General features: G+C 38.4%; 1 protein-coding gene across 4 annotated transcripts in view; it reads right to left on the bottom strand.

The window, feature by feature from the left end:
• The window catches only part of ANO3 (anoctamin 3), a 318917-nt gene that overhangs the window by 151619 nt on the left and 147683 nt on the right, over positions 1–19615 (bottom strand). For all 4 annotated transcript variants that reach the window (XM_043971875.1, XM_043971877.1, XM_043971878.1 and 1 more), the window contains 2 exons: positions 19072–19229; positions 8280–8380 (listed from right to left, as the gene is read on the bottom strand). In XM_043971875.1, coding sequence (XP_043827810.1) covers positions 8280–8380; positions 19072–19229 — 259 coding nt within the window. The remainder of the gene's footprint in view (positions 1–8279; positions 8381–19071; positions 19230–19615) is intronic.

The following is a 19615-nucleotide window of genomic DNA, read 5'->3' on the forward strand; positions in this document are numbered from 1 at the left end:
TCAGTAGACAGTTTTTTAATCTCCTTTTCCATTTGGCTTTTCAAACTGTTGACTTTTTTCTCATGATTCTCCTGCATCACTCTCATTTCTCTTTCCATTCCTTTCCTCTCTTTCTCTACATCTTCATTCTATCTCTCCTACTTTTTCTTCAAAGTCCCCTTTGAGACTTCCATGGCCTGAGACCAGTTCATATTTTTCTTGGAAGCTTTGGATGTTGGAGCTTTGACCCTGTTATTATCTTCTTCTGAGGATGTATTGTGGTCTACCTTTCCCCCAAAGAAGTTTTCGATGTTCTTCTGCTTTCTCTGCCTACTCATCCTGGCTTACTATTTCTTGGCTTTTTACTCCTTCTTAAAGTGTAGCGCTGCTTCTGGAACACACTGTTCGTGCTACAGCATGGCCCAGGGGGTGATTGGCTTCTTCTCAGCCTGCCTGGCTTTTGAGTAATCACAGCCGCTTTCTCTTTGACTTGGAAACAGAAGTCTGATTGAACTCTGATCTCCTATGGTAGGAAGCATGGCATGCTTTGGCCCCTCCCCACTGGGCCACCACCATTCAATTCAGCCCCATGGTTCGGATGCAGGGTGAAGTGGAGGCTATGTCTTTATATCTCCCACTATTTGAGCAGGATGCTCTGCATATCTTATATCCTAAAATATTTATCTGAAGGATTTTGACTGAGTTTGGCTTGATTTTCTGAAGGCCATCTCTAGAATATTTTTTTTTTTTGGTGGGGCTATGGGGGATTACTTGCCCAGGGTCACACAGCTAGTAAGTGTCATGTGTCTGAGGCCAGATTGAACTCAGTTACTCCGAATCCAGGGGCTGGTGCTTTATCCACCGTGCCACCTAGCTTCCCCCCCATCTCTGAATATTTTGACATGTATATCAAACATGGTATTCCTGAGATAATGAAAAGAGAGAACATCTGGGGGATGGATTATGCCATGCAAAGGATAGGACTACAGTCTGGATTTAGGATTTCAGGGCTACGGGGAACTCTCAAGTGAAGAAATTAACCTTTATCAAAGTGTCATCAGCCCTTTCTTTGCAAGTTATCATCTTGCTTTAGATCTCACATCCAGAACATATGAGAGAGAGGTCTTAAAATCAGATCTCCCAGTCTTTGAGTTATACCTTTCTATCCACTATGTGCTATCTCTCAGGAACAAAGCAGATGCAGGGTAGCAACTTAAATGTTATAAAATAAGAGGACTTATTAGATGCTTCTGTGTATTTTCTTTGGGGGAGTGGGGAAATTGGGGTTAAGTGACTTGCCCAGTGTCACACAGCTAATAAGTGTTAACTGTCTAGAGGCCAAATTTGAACTCAGGTCCTCCTGATCCTGGGCCTGTGCTCTATTCACTTCACTCACCTAGCTGCCCCTGCTTCTGTGTATTTTAATGAAACAAAGGCATAGACAGGAAGAGAGGAAAATAACTCTAGCTAAAATAAATTCTCATCCCTAAAACTCTATTTAATTCAACAAACATTTACCAAGGACCTAATATGTGTAAGTTACTATGCTAGGTTGATGAAAAAGAATGCATACTTGATGTACATTCCTACTGAAGGCTGAGACACAAAACTTACACAAGTACATCCAATATAAGTAAAAACTGAAAAGAGAGAGAAAACTCTAAGGGGAAGAAGGGTATTAGAAAAGTCTTTAGGAAGAAGGGGAAACCTTAATTGAGCCTTGAAGGAAGGCAAGGATGCAGAGTGAAGGAATTCTAGGAACTGGTTTGGGAAAATGCACAGAGGCCATATTTGGAAAGCAGAGTTTAGGGAACACTGAGCAGTCTAATTGGCTGGACAGTTCATGAAGGGCAAATAGGTTTGAAAACAGAGGTAGGAGCTAGTTTGTGGAAGGTCTTAAATGGACTTTAAGGAATCTGCATTTCATCCAGATGAGATAGAAATCTTTTGTAGAATGGCATCACATTTTTTTTGGGGGGGGTTGTTTTCCTAATTTGCAGACACATTTGTGAAAGTGAAGGCATCACTCTTTGTAGATCTATAAACAGTAATTTAAACCCAGAGTCTCCTGAACTCATTGCTGTCTTTAGATGAAAGCTCATTTTCATAGCTGACAAGTTCAGGACTCCACTTGGATAAATTCAGAAAAGATAATGGAAATATAGTGGAAAAAAAATCACAGTATATCAAACACTTTCTTCTGTTATGACAACATGGTCTTTTAAAAGCAACAAAATTTGTCCCTGACAATAACCATAAGTCAGTGAAGTAGAAAATCTTAGGACAGAAGTATCTAAATGGCAGAGACCTTTAAGATCATGTGTTTAAAATATTCTGAGTGATAAAATGCTCATCACCAGAGATGGTTGTGATTAGGAGAAAAAATAACATCTTGAGGATATGTCTTGCAATGTCAAACATGAGATGACAGGTGAAAAACGCAATCAATTACAAGGAAGCTTTAAAAAAAATCTGGTTAGTTGGTACTATAGGGGACATTGTGATACATTTAAGATTTGTTTCCCCCAAAAAACCTTTTAGCTACATTGTTTTGTGCCCAGACAACAATCAATAAACAACCATTCATTAAACACTTACCATACCCCAGGAATATATGCTAGGCACTGGGAATAAAGAACATAAAAGTGAAATACCCCCTGTCCTCAGAGAGCTTCTTTTTGTTAGAGGAGAGAACATGCACACATGAGAATGCATGCAATAAACACACGTTAATGCCAAGGAGAAAACAGAGTTTATGTTTTGCATGTGAAAGAGTAAGGCTGAATATTTGGAGCCTTTCTTTGGTTTTCAGCACCAAAGCAATCATGATGCTGCACAACTTGTCAGGGAGCTCTCAAGTTTAAGTGTTTTGGTCAGTCCCAAGATCCCAGTGGGTGATGTCCCTTGTGAAACAGAGAGCAGCAAGGCTAGCATTGCCCCCTCCTGCAGCAAAAGGGAGGCGAGCAAGGGCTTTTGCTCTTCTTTGTTGACATGAACTATTTTAAGGTGCCATTTTTTGAGCTTCATTCACTTTGATTTCTAGCCATCTGATGATCATTTTCCCAATATGGCTAGAGACTTGAAAAAAGATCTCTAAAATGAAAGGAATTTCCATATCATTAAGTCCAGCCCATCTTGAAATATGACTATTCTATGATTAAATACAAAATCCTCTTTGGGCTACTACAATCTTCCATACCTGGGTCTTGCTTACCTTTTTTCAGTCTTTTTATGCTTTATTCCCTTCCACATAGCCATGCTGTCCCCCTTACTTTTCCTTGAAGAAGTCACTCTATCAACTAAATCCAGGTTTTTCATTGGCTGTCTCACATGCCTGCAATTCTCTCCCTCTCCTCATCTCTATTTTCTGTTATCTCTGAAGTCTCAGCTAAAGTCTCTTGTACAAGAAGCCTTTCTGGTCTTCTTTAATCTTAATGACTTCTCTTTAGATTATGTCCAATTTATACTTTGAATGTCTTTTTTTTGGACACGGTGGCATGATGTTTCTTTCATGCAACTATGAGCTCCTTGAGAAAGGGGCTTTTTTTTCCCTTTTTTTTTTCTCTTTTTTTTGGGCAGGGTAATGAGGGTTAAGTGACAGCTAATAAGTGTCAAGTGTCTGAGGGCCAGATTAAAAGGGGCTTTTTTTCAATGTTTCTTTATATTCCCAGCAAATGGCCTACTGGTCTTGCGCATAGTAGGTGCTTAATAAATGCTTTTAGACTTGCAGATTAACTTCTCAGGCTACTCTTTGCACTGTATGTCATAAACATGGACAATCTCAGGTCTCATTCATTTGGTTTCCCGTGCGTGGATTGTGAAGACAATTCTTGTGATTAACTGTTAATTATCCCTAGGGAGGCCCTCTGGAATTCTCTGGCTTAATGCATTTAGAACAATGTCATTCGTTAAATGAAATGCCTGCAAGTCATCTCCTTCAATGAGAGAATTGTCCTTCTCTTTGGGCATCTTAGAAAGCTTTGGCAAGCCCATGTCTCTTCTGCTTCATATGGTATTGAAAATCAGAGGGGAAACTGGGTAAAGTTATCTTCTCTGCCACATATATCGAAGGCATCTTATAATGGTCCTGACAACATTCCTGCTTCCAGGTCATAATCGTTGACTCATATTGAGTTGACAGTTGACTAAAATCAAGATGACCTTCTCATATGAATTGCTGTGTAGCCATCCCTTTCCATAGTGTACCATAAAGTGGATTTTCCCCAATATAAATATACACATTCATTTAAATCCTGAAGGCATTCTATTTTATTAGATATAGACCCATAACTTTATGTTTCCTTAATCATTAGTCCTACAGATGAGTTCTTGCTCAAAAGCTTCATGTTGCTTAAAAATGTGTAAGCATAGGGGGCAGCTAGATGCACAGTGGATAGAGCACTGCCCTGGAGTCAGGAGTACCTGAGTTCAAATCTGGCCTCAGACACTTAAACACTTACTATCTGTGTGACCATGGGCAAGTCACTTAACTCCAATTGCCTCACCAAAAAAAAAAAAATGTGTACGCATGTGTCATCTCTGCCTCTATATACAAATTCTCAACAAAAATGTAAAACTAATGGACCAGAGACAGCTAGGGCCACAGTGGATAGAGCACTGATCCTGGAGTCAGGAGTACCTGAGTTCAAATCTGGCCTCAGACACTTAACACTTACTAGCTGCGTGACCCTGGGCAAGTCACTAACCCCAATTGCCTCACTAAAAAAAAAACAAAAAACAAAACAACAAAAGCAAAACAAAAAAAAACAAAAAAAATCTAATGGATCAAAAAGGTATTCTTCTTAGCTTAGCTGTTCTCTGGTACCACTTATTGCCCAATTCCTGGTTTGACATTCCAGCCCCCTCTGATCCCATTATTGATTACTAATTACCCACAGGAAAGTGGGATGATAACTGTCCCAGATCCTTGTTAACTCCTTCTGTACTATTATGATCATTGTGTTCACATTCATAGGAAGCCTTACTTCTCACAACACTGGCGAAGATTATGGCAATATGTGTATAGAATTATTATAGGATCTCTGATGGTTATCTTCCAAGCCAGGGGTGAACACTTTACTCCTGATGTTCAATTTCTCCTTTCTGTTGTTGATGGGAATGATGTAATCATAAGCAATGAATGCTGTGATCCGCTGAATCGATGACATCCACATCATAGAATTTCAGAAGTGGAAGGCAGTTCAGAGGTCATCCAGTTCAACCTAACCCTGAATAGGAATTCCCTTTATGGTCTACCAGATAAGCAGTCATGTACCTTTCTGTGAAAGACTTCCACTGATTTCCTTGACAAGTTCTATACCAAGACAGAGAGATTCAAGCTTACACCAAAAACCTATCCTATATGTATGGATTGTTTCTCTCATGCCTCTGTATTTGGAAGTCCCTCCATCCCACTTTCTGCCTGTTGAATTCTAGCCTGTTTAAAGTAAAAATCCATACATCACCTTTCCAACAAAATCTCCACTAGCTTTCTACTATGGTTCTGGTTGGCAATGTTAACCTTTGCACTTCAAATAGCCCTTTGTTTTAATTCATCATAATATATCAACAATGCCACATGGTATATTGTCATTAGTGCACAACTGTTGTTTCTCCACTATAGACTAAAAAGATGTATTAGGGCAAAAATATCTCATCTGAACACTGTCTCTTCCTCAGTGCCTAGTGCAGGGGCTCAATATATGCTAGGACTCGATCAATATTTATTCTATTTGATCAACTGAAACTGTGCCCCAAACCAAACTAAGTGAAACAGATAAACTTCAACAAGAACACATTTTCCTTTCCCTTCTTGATAGCAATAGCCAAAACTAACATTTCAAGCTGAAAGGTTTGCAAATCACATTATCATTTTATCATAAATGAAGCTGATTGTTGATGTGTGGTAGAAGTTGGGCTGTGGTATGACAATGTTTTTCAGTTTGTCAGAGGTAGTAAGCATATCAGCATAGATACACTCACATATAGCTGGAGATACTGAAAAAAAAGGGAAATAAGTTTAATTATATTTCAAGAATTATAGCTTCTGGGTGACTACTTTAATATTGTCTTTCTAGATGCTCTTAAAATGTTAATATGGAAAAATAACACAGAAAAATCAGAATTATCATCTAACACATGTTTCCAAGTTACCCTTAGACTCCTCAAGCTTATTCTAGGAAAATGATGTAAATTAATTTCAGTCACTTGTTGACTTTACCTACCCAGTCAAATCACTTTGTAGTGTCATTCAGGTCTTTGCAAACATCTTGAAGATGAAGCTCATTAAAAATCTCTCTGTGTAAGGCCAGGTTTCCTGATAGCTTCAATCATCTTGATTAAGACTCAAACATTATGGAGTGGTGGTGGGGTGGGGTGGTGGAAGTTATGTTATATATTCTCTGGGTTATTTTTGAAATACTCTATAGTATAGAAGAAAGACAAACTGCATTTTCAGGAAAAGATTCTAGGTTCCAGATTTGACTTTACTGTTTTCTGACTGAGCTTGGAAAAGTGACATTCACAAAGGAAGAAGAAAATGTTGAGTGGAATGAGTGCATGTCTGGAGTCAAAGGACCTGGGTTTGAATCCTAACTCATCAACTTATCTATTTGTGTGACTGTGAGCAAGTCTCTTCACTCCTAGAGAACTCCTCTTCCTCATTAATAAAATGAAGTTTGATTAGGAGACCTCTAGGCTCCTTTTAGGCAGTTACGTATAGTAATGGATAGAGAGCTAGGTCTGGAGTTAGGAAGGCTAATCTTGAACTCAAATGTGGTCTCAGGACACTTACTAGCTGCGTGACCCTGGGCAAGTCACTTAACCCTGTTTGCTTCAGTTTCATTATAAGTAGAATTAGGTGGGGAAGGAAATAGCAAACCACTCCAGTATATTTGCCAAGAAAACTCTAAATGGGGGTCACAAAAATCAGATGTGATTGAAAAATGATTGAATAACAAGGGCTCTTTTTATTTTTAAAGTAATATACATTTTTATTTATAGTTTTGAGTTCCAATTTTTATCCCTCATTCCCTCCCTATCCCCCCCCCAGGTTGTAAGCAATCAGATATGGGTTATATATGTATAATTATGTAAAACATTTCATAATCGTCATTTGTACAAGAAAACTTGAATACAAGAAATAAATGAAAGAAACTGAAAAATAGCATGCTTCAGTGTGAGTTCCATCAATATCAGTTCTTTCTTTGTAGGTTGATAGTGTGTTCATCAATGGTCTTTTTGGGATTATCTTGGATTAGTGCATTGTTAAGAATAGTTATCATTGGGGGCAGCTAGGGTGGTGCAGTGGATAGAGCACCGGCCCTGGACTCAGGAAGACCTGAGTTCAAATCTGGCCTCAGACACTTAACACTTACTAGCTGTGTGACCCTGGGCAAGTCACTTAACCCCAATTGCCTCACCCCCCCCCCCAAAAAAAAAGAATAGTTATCATTAAAACAATTCATCAAACAATATTGCTGTCTCTGTGCACAACATTCTCTTGTTCTGCTCAGTTTACTATATATCAGTTCACACAAGTCTTTACAGGCCTTCAGAAATTATCCCGCTTGTCATTTCTTATGGCACAATAATATTCTATCACCATCATATACCACAGATTGTTTATCAATTCCCAATTGATGGACATTCCTCTGATTTCAAATTCTTAGTCACCACAAAAAAGCTGCTATAAATATATATTTTACGTAAATAGGTATTTTTCTCTTTTGGAGGATATCTTTGGGATATAAACCTGGCAGTGCTATTTCTGAATAAAAGGGTATGGACAATTCTATAGCCCTTTGGGCATAGGTACAAATTGCTATCCAGAATGGTCATATCATTTCACAACTCCACCAACAGTGGATTAGTGTCCCAGCTTTCCTACATCCCCTCCAACATCCAATATTTTCCATTTTTGTTATATTTGAACAAGGCTCCTTTTATCTTGGATCTGAGGTCCTGATGACTGATGTTCCCTGTTTCCTGACCTACAAAAATGGCACTGTTGGACAACATGAGGTTGTATGGCTCGCAACAGTTGGAAATCCTATAATCTCAGCGACCAGGAGAATATACTTAATGATGAATGAATGAATGAATGAATGAATGAATGAACGAAAGATTGAACAAACAAAATGGATAAATAAATACTCAAAAAAGTATATACTTGACCTTTGAAATGTATAGGACTTTTGTATGTGTCTTTACTTGAAAAAAATGTATAAGAACTGATAAGAACTTTGTATGATTAATACTAATACAATATGGTAAAGAAGAAGAAAAAGACTTTACTCTACCTGAAGGGCATCCTGATATTCATCCTCTCTGCATATTGGCACAGTGTATCCCATGGACAGTGGATTTTGACAAACATGATATCACTGTTGGTAATGGATTGCTGCAAAGGAGAGTAGACAGATACCATAAATGAGATATGGAGCTGATGCTAAACTATGTAACCTTATTTCCAGGAAACCTTATCTCTTAGAACAAGAGAGATCATACCTGACAATCTGGAAAGCATCCAGCAAAGGGTAATTAGGATGGCAAGGATCTCAAGACAGCGCCATATCAAGAACAATTAATGGGCCTGGACAATGCTTAGTCTAAAGAAGAAAATTCTTGGAAGGGGCCTGACATCTGTCTTTAAGTATTTGGAGGGCTGCCATGTACAGATACTTGCTTCATCAAATAGATCAATTTTCTAGGATATGTGTAACCACAAGTTCCTGCAGCTCCAACTCCTAATATTATGTTTCCTTTAGAACTCCCCCTCAGAGGAAGAAATCATATTGCTTATGGAAAAGAGGACAGAAGACAGAACACGAAGGAAAGAGGGCCTCTAACTTTAGGGATTTCAGTATCTTGAAGGCTGATGTAAGAGACATACATTTTTAGGCTCCAGTGTTGAAGTGGTTCAGTTGATGATGCTTTGAAATGAAGAGCAAAGCATGCACTAATTTTCATTTGAAAGAGAGAAAATAAGAAAAAGATATCTAAACTCTACAATTAGATGCTCCAACCCAGGAAAAACAAATCATTCTGCTCCATCAAGTAAATTGTTCATGCCAAGCCAGAAGTCCAGCCATGGTCATAGTTCTTACTTAATTGACTGTCCCCTCAAACATTTTGATGCCTAATTAGTTTCAAGTGAAACTGCCCCAGGAGGCAACTACTGTTTACTTAGAGGAGAAAACAGCTTCATCCATTGCTTATGGAAAAAAATAAATGGGGCATTATCAGAATATCTTGTAAGGAAGGTCTTTTTGGAAAGAATTTTATATTTGAATTAAATGACATGGGTTTGGTTCATGGCTTGGCAGGGGTGATTCTCTGAATGGGATCCAGCCATTCTGAAAGGCAATTTAGAATGTATTCTCCCAGTTACTGAACTTTCATGTCATCTGACTTGGCAAAAGCAATACTTTATAGTGAGATTGGACTATATTCCAAAGTGATCAAAGAAAGAGAAAGGATTATTATATGTAAAAATGTTCACAGCATATCTTTTTTGTATTGACAAAGAACAAGAAACACTGACGGTGCTGATAAATTGGAAAATGACCAAACAAATTATGGTTTATGAATGTCATGGAATACTACTGGCTATGAGAATTTATTTATGTTGTGTGTGTGGTGTGTGTGTGTGTGTGTGAATTGGGTTAAGTGACATGACCAGGGTCACACAGCTAGTAAGTGTTAAGTGTCTGAGTTAGACTTGAACTCAGGTCCTCCTGACTCCAGGGTCGGTGCTCTATTCACTATGCCACATAGCTGCCCCTGTGCTATGACAAATTAGGAAAGGTGGTTTCCTTACTACTGTTCGGGCCCTGGGAAAGTCACTTAACTCCAACTGCCTCACTAAAAAAAAAAAGGAAAAGAAATATAGAAAGAAGGAAAGAAGGAAAGAAGGGAAAGAAGGAAAGAAGGAAAGAAGGAAAGAAGGAAAGAAGGAAAGAAGGAAAGAAGGGAAGAAGGAAAGAAGGAAAGAAAGAAAGAAAGAAAGAAAGAAAGAAAGAAAGGAAAGAAAGAAAGAAAGAAAGAAAGAAAGAAAGAAAGAAAGAAAGAAAGAAGAGAAAGAAGGAAGGAAAGAAGGGAAAGGAAGAAAAGAAGAAGGGAAAGGAAGAAAGGAAGGAAGGAAGGAAGGAAGGAGAGGAAGGAAGGAAGGAAGAAGGAAGAAAGAAAGAAAGAAAGAAAGAAAGAAAGAAAGAAAGAAAAGAGAGAGAGAGAAAGAGAGAGAGAAAGAGAGAGATGGTTTCATTGAAACTTGGGGAAGGACTTTATTTGAACTGATGCAGAGTGAGTGAGGAGATTCAGGAGACCATATGATATAACATTTGGTACTCTCATAACCACCACCACGTAATCATTACAAATTCAGAATGCCTTTGTTGACTATTAATTCTAGTAGGGGTAGGTGGGGGCTTGGGATTTGTTAGTATATAGCATTTCAAGGATTGGGCCATCAGATTTGGTAGTTTGCTACTATGCTCTTGGGCAGCTAGGTGGTGCAGTAGAGAGAGCACTAGGCCTGGAGTTAGGAAGATTCATCTCCCTGAGTTCAAATCTGCCCTCAGATGCTTATCAGTTGTGTGTCCCTGGGCAAGTCACTTAACCTTGTTGGGTCTCAGTTTCTTAATTGGGGTAAAGTGACCTGAGAAAGAAATGGAAAACCACTCCAGTATCTTTAACAAGAAAACCCCAAATTCACAAAGAATCAGATGAAACTGAAATGACTGAACAGCATTGGCCTTTTGGGAATCACAAATTTGTACCTTCATCAATTTTTTTTTGTGTGTGTGTGTGTTGTGTGTGTACACATACACACATACACACATGATAACACATACACATATATACATATATACACGTATACACATATATACATGTATATACACACATATACAGTTTGTATGTTACATCCATTAGGACATAGGTTGCTTGTGGTTAGGGATTTTTTCACCCTTTACTTTGTATTGCCAGTGCTTAGTACAGAGTCTAGCACATGGTAAGTGATACATAGACTCAAAAGGTTTGGCAAGGGTTATGGTCTCTATACGACAGTAGGCATATAAGTTCTTCTGCGTGCCTGGGTTCCCTTTTTGGGAAATGTCGATCTACATTTAAACATTAAGGACTGGAGGAAATTGAAGTCTAGATCAGTCTAGTTGACTGATCAAGCATATACTAATGCCTTGGGATGAGAATTGTCCTTTAGGCCAGGCTTTCTCATAGGCCCTTGTTAGAGTTCTGAAATTTGGAAACTCCACCCTTACCCATGAGTAGAGGGAACAAGACAGGGGAAAGATGTCAGTTGTCAGTCCACTTCAGAAGAAAAAATTATTTCACACTTTATATCATTACTATAAAAATCAAAATCTCAACATACTGAATATAAATGATTCATTTTTTGAAGGTGTCTCATTTCAATGGCTCCCACCTTTTCCCTGACTATTCTAAGAGCAGATTGAATATTATTTTTACCCAAGCTCTCTACTTGAAAAAAAAATTCTACCCAATTTTCAGTTCTCTGGAGATAATAACAACATATCAGCATAGTTCTTCCATTCAAATAGCTTTCACATCCATTAGTCTCACTTTGGGGTCCATCACAACATTATTTTGGGATGGTTGGATAAGGCATTATCATTCTTTCATTATAAAATGAAGAAACTGAAGTACAAGAGATTAGATGGTGTGCAGTAGATGGCTAGAATGCTGGATTTGGCATCAGGAAAACCTGAGACATATCCTCAATAGTTACTAGTAGATGTTGAGAAATTCATTTCATCTTGCTGTCCTCAGGTTCTTACTCTGTAAAGTGAGGGGTTTGGACATCATGCCCCTCCCAGATTCCTTACAGTTTACAAATAAAAATATCTTATGAGGTCTTATGATGGCCAATCCACAACTGGAGTCATTCATTCCCTTCCTCCCCAGACAAGTATTATCTCCAGTTGATTCTCCCTCCCCACAACATGCTGCCATTTTGCTTCCTGTTTCAAGGATTTTTCCCCCCCAGTGTATTCTCCTATACATAGTTTCTAAAGTTTCTTCTGTTTTCTAAATGACATCTTCCCACTTGTTCAGATGCAATGTTCTGAGTTATATAGAATAATTTGCCTAGGAGGAGTTCTCATTATGTTAGATAAGAGGCTTCCTCAATCATATCATAGACTTGGGAATCCACTTTGGAAAGTATGCCCTACTGCTGTGTTCCCTGAAAGAATTGTAACGATTGGAATGACGCCACCTGCTGGATACTTACTGTAGAAGAGTTTCTGCCCATGAAGCAAAGGTCTTTGAGGGCAAGACCAGGCTGCAGGAAGTGACGCGGGACTAGTTGGGAGGAGGAAGGAAGAGACTGGGGCGCTCGGTCTCACTCTTTTTTCCTCTGGACTCTGGCGGAGAAGGGAGCTAGAAATGGTGCTCTCCCTTTAATAGATAGGAATCTAGGCCTTTTTCTCTCTCTTTACCAAATTCTTTATTCTCCTTAATAAATGCTTAAAAGTCTAACTCTTGCTAAAGCTTATAATTTATTGGCGACCACTCATTAGATAGTTTTAGACAGTTAGCTAGAATTTTAGCCTTAACAGAATGGGAGATTTCTAGAGAAAGACTTCAGAGTCAGGGGCTTACTGAAGGTTGCAGGCCTAGTCTGGAACACAACCTAGGTTTTAGGGATCATTTCAAGAATTTCCTGTGATCTGGTCTCATGCCCTGTGAGCTAGCATACTTTGTAAATTGTCTTCCAAGGCATTCTCCTCCTTCATAATTAGTAAAGACTGACGAGAGAAGTCATAAAATTCTTTCAATAGAAGATAATAATCACTAGATCTGTCCTGTCTGTTTGTCTATGTATCTTCTATCCATTATCTATCTATTTAAATGACAGCTAGGTGGTATGATAGATTAGAGTACTTGACAGAGTTAAGTAGACCCAAATTCCAGTCTTGTATCAGTCATTTACTAGATGTGTGACCCTGGACAATTTCTTCAACCTCTACTGGCCTCAGCTTCCTTATGTCTAAACAGGGGGCAATAACAGCACTTATGTCAAAGAATTGCTATGAGAATAAAATCAGATAATAAAAATAAAGCTTTTCACAAAAAGGCTATTTAGTTATATTTAGTTGTTTCATTCATTAGAACATTAGGGTCTCCCCCCCCCCCACTTCCTTTACTTTGTGTTGCCAGTGCTTAGCACAGAGTCTAACACATAGACTACTCATTAGTATTTTTATCATGAAATAACTATAAGGATGATAAAAACAGGGCTATGGAAGTTTTTTAGCTTAAAGGGCTTTTTTTAAGGGCTTTTAAGAATAAAATAGTCCAACAACTTTCTTTTTAAAAATAAGTAATGTAGGGACAGCTAGGTGGCGCCGTTGGTAGAGCACCGGCCCTGGGGTCAGGAGGACCTGAGTTCAAATCCGGCCTCAGACGCTTGACACTTACTAGCTGTGACCCTGGGCAAGTCACGTAACTCTCATTGCGCCCTGCAAAAAACAAAACAAAAACATAATAAAAATAAGTAACATAGAATACAAGGTCTCTGAAGGCAGGGAGGGCTTTCATTTTGTTTTCATATTCCTATGGACTGGGGAAAGGCAGCTAGGGCATAATGGAGTAGAGGAATTGGTCTCAGAAGCACAAAGAACTTGGCCCAGTTCCTCCTCTGCCACATTCTACCTATGTACCTCTGGGGGCAAAATCAAAGGGCACTTTTCTGTCCCATTCTAAGACTACAAGGTTACTGGGAAAGTTCTGCCTTGCATGGGTAGAGTTGTCCTTATCCAGAAGTTTTCTCTAACCATGAAATCATAGGTTCAGCTCCTATCTCCACTGGTTAGCAAAGCAATCAGGTAGTCCAATTTTTTTTTCAGATGCTTGTTGCATGCTGAATAAAGAGATGTTAGGACAGGTGAAGTAACTTGGGAAAAGTCCCAAGGGCCAGTTACTAACAGAAAGAGGCAAGTAAAAAAAATCTAGCCTCCTTGCACCTGGTCCCTTCTCGTTTAATGCCAAGCCAAAAACGTCTCTGATTCATCAGTGGTTTCTGAGAAACCATCTAAGATGGAGGCAAGGAAAGTCTCAGGCAAAACTGTTTGGGAATAGGACTCAGGGGCAGAAACTCTCCCTTATTCCAGGAAATAGCATTCATGGCATCCCTACTTAGCTTAAGACTAACATGTTTTTGAAAATGTGCTTCAGAACAGAGTCTCTGCCTGACAACATCTCTGCCATCAGTGCCTGAAATGTCAAGCCAAATGCACACTCAGTTAGAAGGTTCTCCTTTTGTACTTGATCCCCTAGGTTGTAAGATGTGTCTCCTTGTGTGCCTCCTCCACTTCATCTCTTTTCTTATTCCTACTCTTTTAGAGAGAAATAATTGTGCTTGTAGGCAGCAGGGAAAACTGAGTACCTTTGCCTCAGAAAGAAAGCTTGGCATCTGGCACTCTTCTGTTGGGTGAGGCATGCTTTTCAACATGACAGAAACACCCACTGCCTTCACCCTTCACATCTTTATTAAATTATTCCACCCAACATTCCCAAGAGATAGAGCCTTTATGTGTCACAGATGCTGAGCCAGAAACCCTGAGAAGCTTGAGACTTGCACAATTACACAGTGACCACTGTCACTGCTCTGAGGAGGAAGTATAGTGACAAGAAGCTTGATCGGGAAAGAGATCAGGATTCTAGTAATGGCTGTTCCTCTAAGGAGCTGTGTAATACTGAGGAAGACACTCCAGGCCTCAGTTTATTCACCTGTGAAATGAGGGGGCTAGTTACATGCCCTCTTGAAAGTCCCTTCCACTTTAAAATTTTGTGAGAAAATTGCATGTCTATGGACAACCCTATGATTTATCTAAGGCCTGGGGTATTAGTTGGCAGTGGCTCAATTTAAATTTAATTCGAACAAGGAAAAAAAATAACAAAGTATCAGGGCCCAACCATGAGGCAAGGCACAATGGTAGAATTGGGAGATATGAAGACAAAATAGGAAGATGAAAGCTTATATAAATGATTTAAATATAAGTACATATGATATATCAACAAAATAATACACAGTAAGAGATACAGAGAAACAGACAGACAGAGAGACAGACAGAAAAAGAGATATATAGAGACACAAAGAGAGACACAGAGAGAGACAAAGAGAGAGACACACAGAGAGTGAAACAGAGACAGAGAGTGAGAAAGTGAGTGTACAGAGTGGAACATGGAGAAGGAAGGTGATGGGTTTGTTGTGTATAATAAACAGCTAGCAGTACCCTTAGGGCAATACATAGCACATAACATCCATGCCACCCAAATGAATCAAATATTTGAGCATCTTTGCTTTCAAATAGACTGCAATTTTCTTGAGCTCAGGAACACAGGATCATAAGAGATTAATTATTGAATGAATGCTTACTGATTCATCATCAATAAAACATGTATATGAATTGTGAGGAATAATTAGAGCTGTTAGAATAGTGGAAGGGATAACAAATACCACTAGCCCTATGAATATTGCCAAGTCCTTCCTTCACCTCTCTGATGTTCAAGTTACTGCTTTCCAGCTCTAAAGTTCAATGTATATACTACAGAATAGAGACTAGTTCGATTGCTTAAATGCACACCATATCTAATAGTATATCACATTAATATCGTATACTAATGTTTATGTGTATTTACAGTGTACACTATTCTGTCTACACAGTGTATACATATATACTCCATACACGTATAATATATACACACCATGTATAACATGCTAGTATACAATATGTATGATGGGGGCAGCTAGGTGGTGCAGTGGATAGAGCACCCACACTGGAGTCAGGAGGACTTGAGTTCAGATATGACCTCAGACACTTAACACTTACTGGCTGTGTGACCTCAGGCAAGTAAGTTAACCCCAATTGCCTTACAAAAAAAAGATTAAAAAATATGTATGATACATATACATTTACATACATATATAAACATAATCCATCCATCCAACCATTTCCTACTATAGAGAAGAGGCAGTTAGGTAGCACAATGGATAGAATGACAGGCCTGGTATTAGGAAGACTCATTTGCCTGAGTTCAAATCTGGAACTCAGACACTTATGAGCCATGTGACCCTGGGTACGTCACTTAAACCCTTTTTGCCTCAGTTTCCTCATGTATAAAATGAGCCAGAGAAGGAAATAGCAAACCACTCTACCATCTTTGTCAAGAAGATCCCAAAAGGTATCACAAAGAGTCAGACGTGACAACAACAGCAGCGAAGTAGAAAGCATTCTAGGTGAGGAAATTCCTCTACCAATACAAGTCACACCTCATCTGCAATGTATACTCTTAGTTGTCTATAGCTTACGGGAGATTGATTAGCTTAGGGTCAAACAGCAAGTATGTATCAGAGTTGGGATGTAAACCCAAGTCGTGCTCACTTCAAGTTGGCTCTTTCAACTAAGCCCACCTTTACAGACAATATAAATACCAAAGATCTGAAGGAGAAATCTAAATGAAATGTTTTTATTCCAGCTATCTGCATACTTTTCCTAAATAGAGCCCCAGGTAAATGTGGGCAATCATTTTACAAAAATATTCTCAAGCAAGGAACAACAATCAAGTTTTATTACCCTAGATTAGAAAATAGATGAAGTTCACATAACTTCTTCTCCCCTTCTTTGAACTGGCCTTCTCCCTTTCCTAAAATAAACTCCCTCCTTATGTCTTTAACTTAGAAACCCTTGTGTTTTTTTTCCTTCAAAACTCAAGTTTGAGTTTTTGTTATTCAGTCGTTCAGTCATGTCTGATTCTCATGACCCCATGGATAATAGCACACTAAGCCCTTCTATCTTCTACTATCTCTCAAAGTCCTATCCAAGTTTATGTTCATTGTTTCCAAGACACTTATCTATCCACCCAATCCTCTGCCATCTCCCTTTCCTTTTCCCTTCATGTTTCTCAACATCACACTGTTTTTAGTCTTCCGCCTATGTTATTTTATTTTATTATTTTCCAGTTACATATTACATATAAGGATAGTTTTCAACATTTGTTTGGCACTGGGTTTTAGTTCCAAATTTTTCTTTTCTCCCCCCTTCCCTTCCCTCCCTCCTCCCAAGATGGAAAGGCAGTCTGATATAGGTTCTATATGTATAGTCATATCAAACATATTGCACATTAATCATATTGTGAAAGAACAATCAGAGCACAAAGGAAAAAAGCCTCAAACAAAAAAATCCAGTCCAGAAAGTCAAAATAGTATGATTCAATCTGCATTCATAATTTCACAGTTCTATTTTCTGGATGTTGAGAGTATTTCTATCACGAGTTCTTTGACACTGTTTGGATTGTTTGCACTGCTGAGAAGTAGCCAATCTATCCCCATTGCTCATCACACAATGTTGCTGTTACTGTGTACAGATGTTCTCCTGGTTTCTGCTCCTCTCAGTCAGCATTAGTTTATATAGTCCTTCCAGGTTTCTCTAACTCCTCCTGCTCATCGTTTCTTATAGCACAATAGTATTGCATTACATTCATATACCACAATTTGTTTAGCCATTCCCCTATTAATGGGCATTCCCTCAATTTCCAATTCTTTGCCACCACAAAGAGAGCTACTATAAATATTTTTGTACATGTGGGTCCTTTTCCCTTTTCTATGCTCTCTTTTATTCCCTGATATGTTCCATCTAATTATCGAGTGGCCAAAGTATTAAAGCTTCTGCTTCAGTATTTGACTTTTTAATGAATAGCTGGAATTCATTTCTTTAGGTATTGAATGATTTGAACTCTGCTGTCCAAGGGACTCTCAAAAATCTTCAGTACTACAATTTGAAAGTGTTGATTATGCAGCAATAAGCTTAACTTTCTACCTGTAGCTTTTTTCTGACCCATGTGCGGCTGGTGGCCTCCCCAACTTAAATTTACCATATTTATTTCATTCCTACTTACTTATGACTTTCTCCACCTAAGAATGATGCCATCCTGAGACCTGCATGATAAGTGGGCAAAGTAGGTTCCTACATGGTATTTACAAACGCCGGAGAAGTGTCCTCTACAGGTCGCTCCCTTGAATTAGGTTCTCATTCTCTCTCCTGAGCTGTTTCATAACGCTGCCAGCTGATTTCCTCCTATTTTTCCTATTCCCTGTTATGTTTTGTCTTTATTTCTAGATGTAAGGCCCGTGAGATGACTATCTTGTTTTTTGTAACCTTAACCCTTAGCATAGTGTGTGTACATATATAAATGTTTAATAAATGCTTGCTCCATCCATTTATCCATCTACCTATATTATCTTCCTTAGTAAAATATAAATTCCAAGGGGAGGTAGGTGCACAGTGGATTCAAGAGGACCTGAATTCAAATCTGGCCACAGACACTTGACACTTACTAGCTGTGTGACCCTGGTAAATCACTTAACCCTCCTGCAAAATAACAACAACAACAACAGTGATAATAATAATAACAATAATAATAATAATAACATTCCATAAGGGCAGAGGGTTTTTTTTTCATTTCTGTCTTTGTATTCTTTTACCTAGTATAGTGCCTGATACATAGTAAAGAGTTAATATGTGCTTGTTTATAAGAGTAATTGATTATTGTGCCATAAGAAATGGTGAACATGAGTTCAGAGAAGCAAGAAGATATATATGAACTGATGCAGAGTTAAATGAGAAGAACCATAAGAGCAATATACACAATGGGTCCAATAGTGTAAATGAAAAGAAAGTTAAAAGGAGCCTGAACTCTTGAGTGAGGGGAAAAAATGATTGCTAAGTTCAAAGAAAAGGTAATGAAATAAAACTCCCTCTTCATGGCAGAGAGTCAGGGGACTTAATTTAGGGATATTGCTGCAATCAGTTATTGGTTATGATTGTTTAACCATTTTTCTTTCTTCTAAGGAAGAAATTAAATCCAAAAGTAGAATCTAGAAATTATAGTGATATAAATCTAGAAATTACATTAAGACAAAACAGAAGTCATTGATAAAACTTTAAACATGTTATTAAAATAATGTGCAAGAAGAATTCATTTACGAATTGCACATATTTCAAAATGTTCATATTTTCACCAGGAAATGAATGTAGTAAAGATTCATACCTCTCTTTCCAACATCAAGCCTTCTTCTCTGAGGTTCCTTTCAAATGTGCTCCTTTTCTCTACCTGAAGACTGGATTTTTTGTACACCAAGATGTAATCAATACGCTTTTTTCCATCTTTGAAAAGAGACTTGGTGTTGATGTGACTTTCTTCTCCTTCTGCAAAGAGAGGAACCCAAAAAGGAAATGATGGTGACCAGTCTATATCAGAACAATCATGGCAACCATTGCTGATAAGTTTCAGCTCTTTCTGTTTTGTCACAAGTCATGATCGCCAAAGCTATCTTCCAGTAACCAGATTAAAGATTCTTACTGAGCACACCTATCATGTGAAGATAAAAGTAATTGATATATTTATAATCCTTTAAGGCTTGCCTAGTACTTTAAATAGATTATCTCATTTGAGTCTCAAAATGATGATGACATAGTGTTTATTAAAAACTTGCTATATTTCCTTTGTTCCCAAAGAGGGCGATGCCATTGGGAGGTGATACCATGACTTGCAGTGAATTGGATTTTAAGTGAGACAGGGGTGTGCAAAGTCA

The sequence above is a fragment of the Dromiciops gliroides genome, chromosome 6 (assembly GCF_019393635.1).
Source record: "Dromiciops gliroides isolate mDroGli1 chromosome 6, mDroGli1.pri, whole genome shotgun sequence".
NCBI lineage: Eukaryota > Metazoa > Chordata > Mammalia > Microbiotheria > Microbiotheriidae > Dromiciops > Dromiciops gliroides.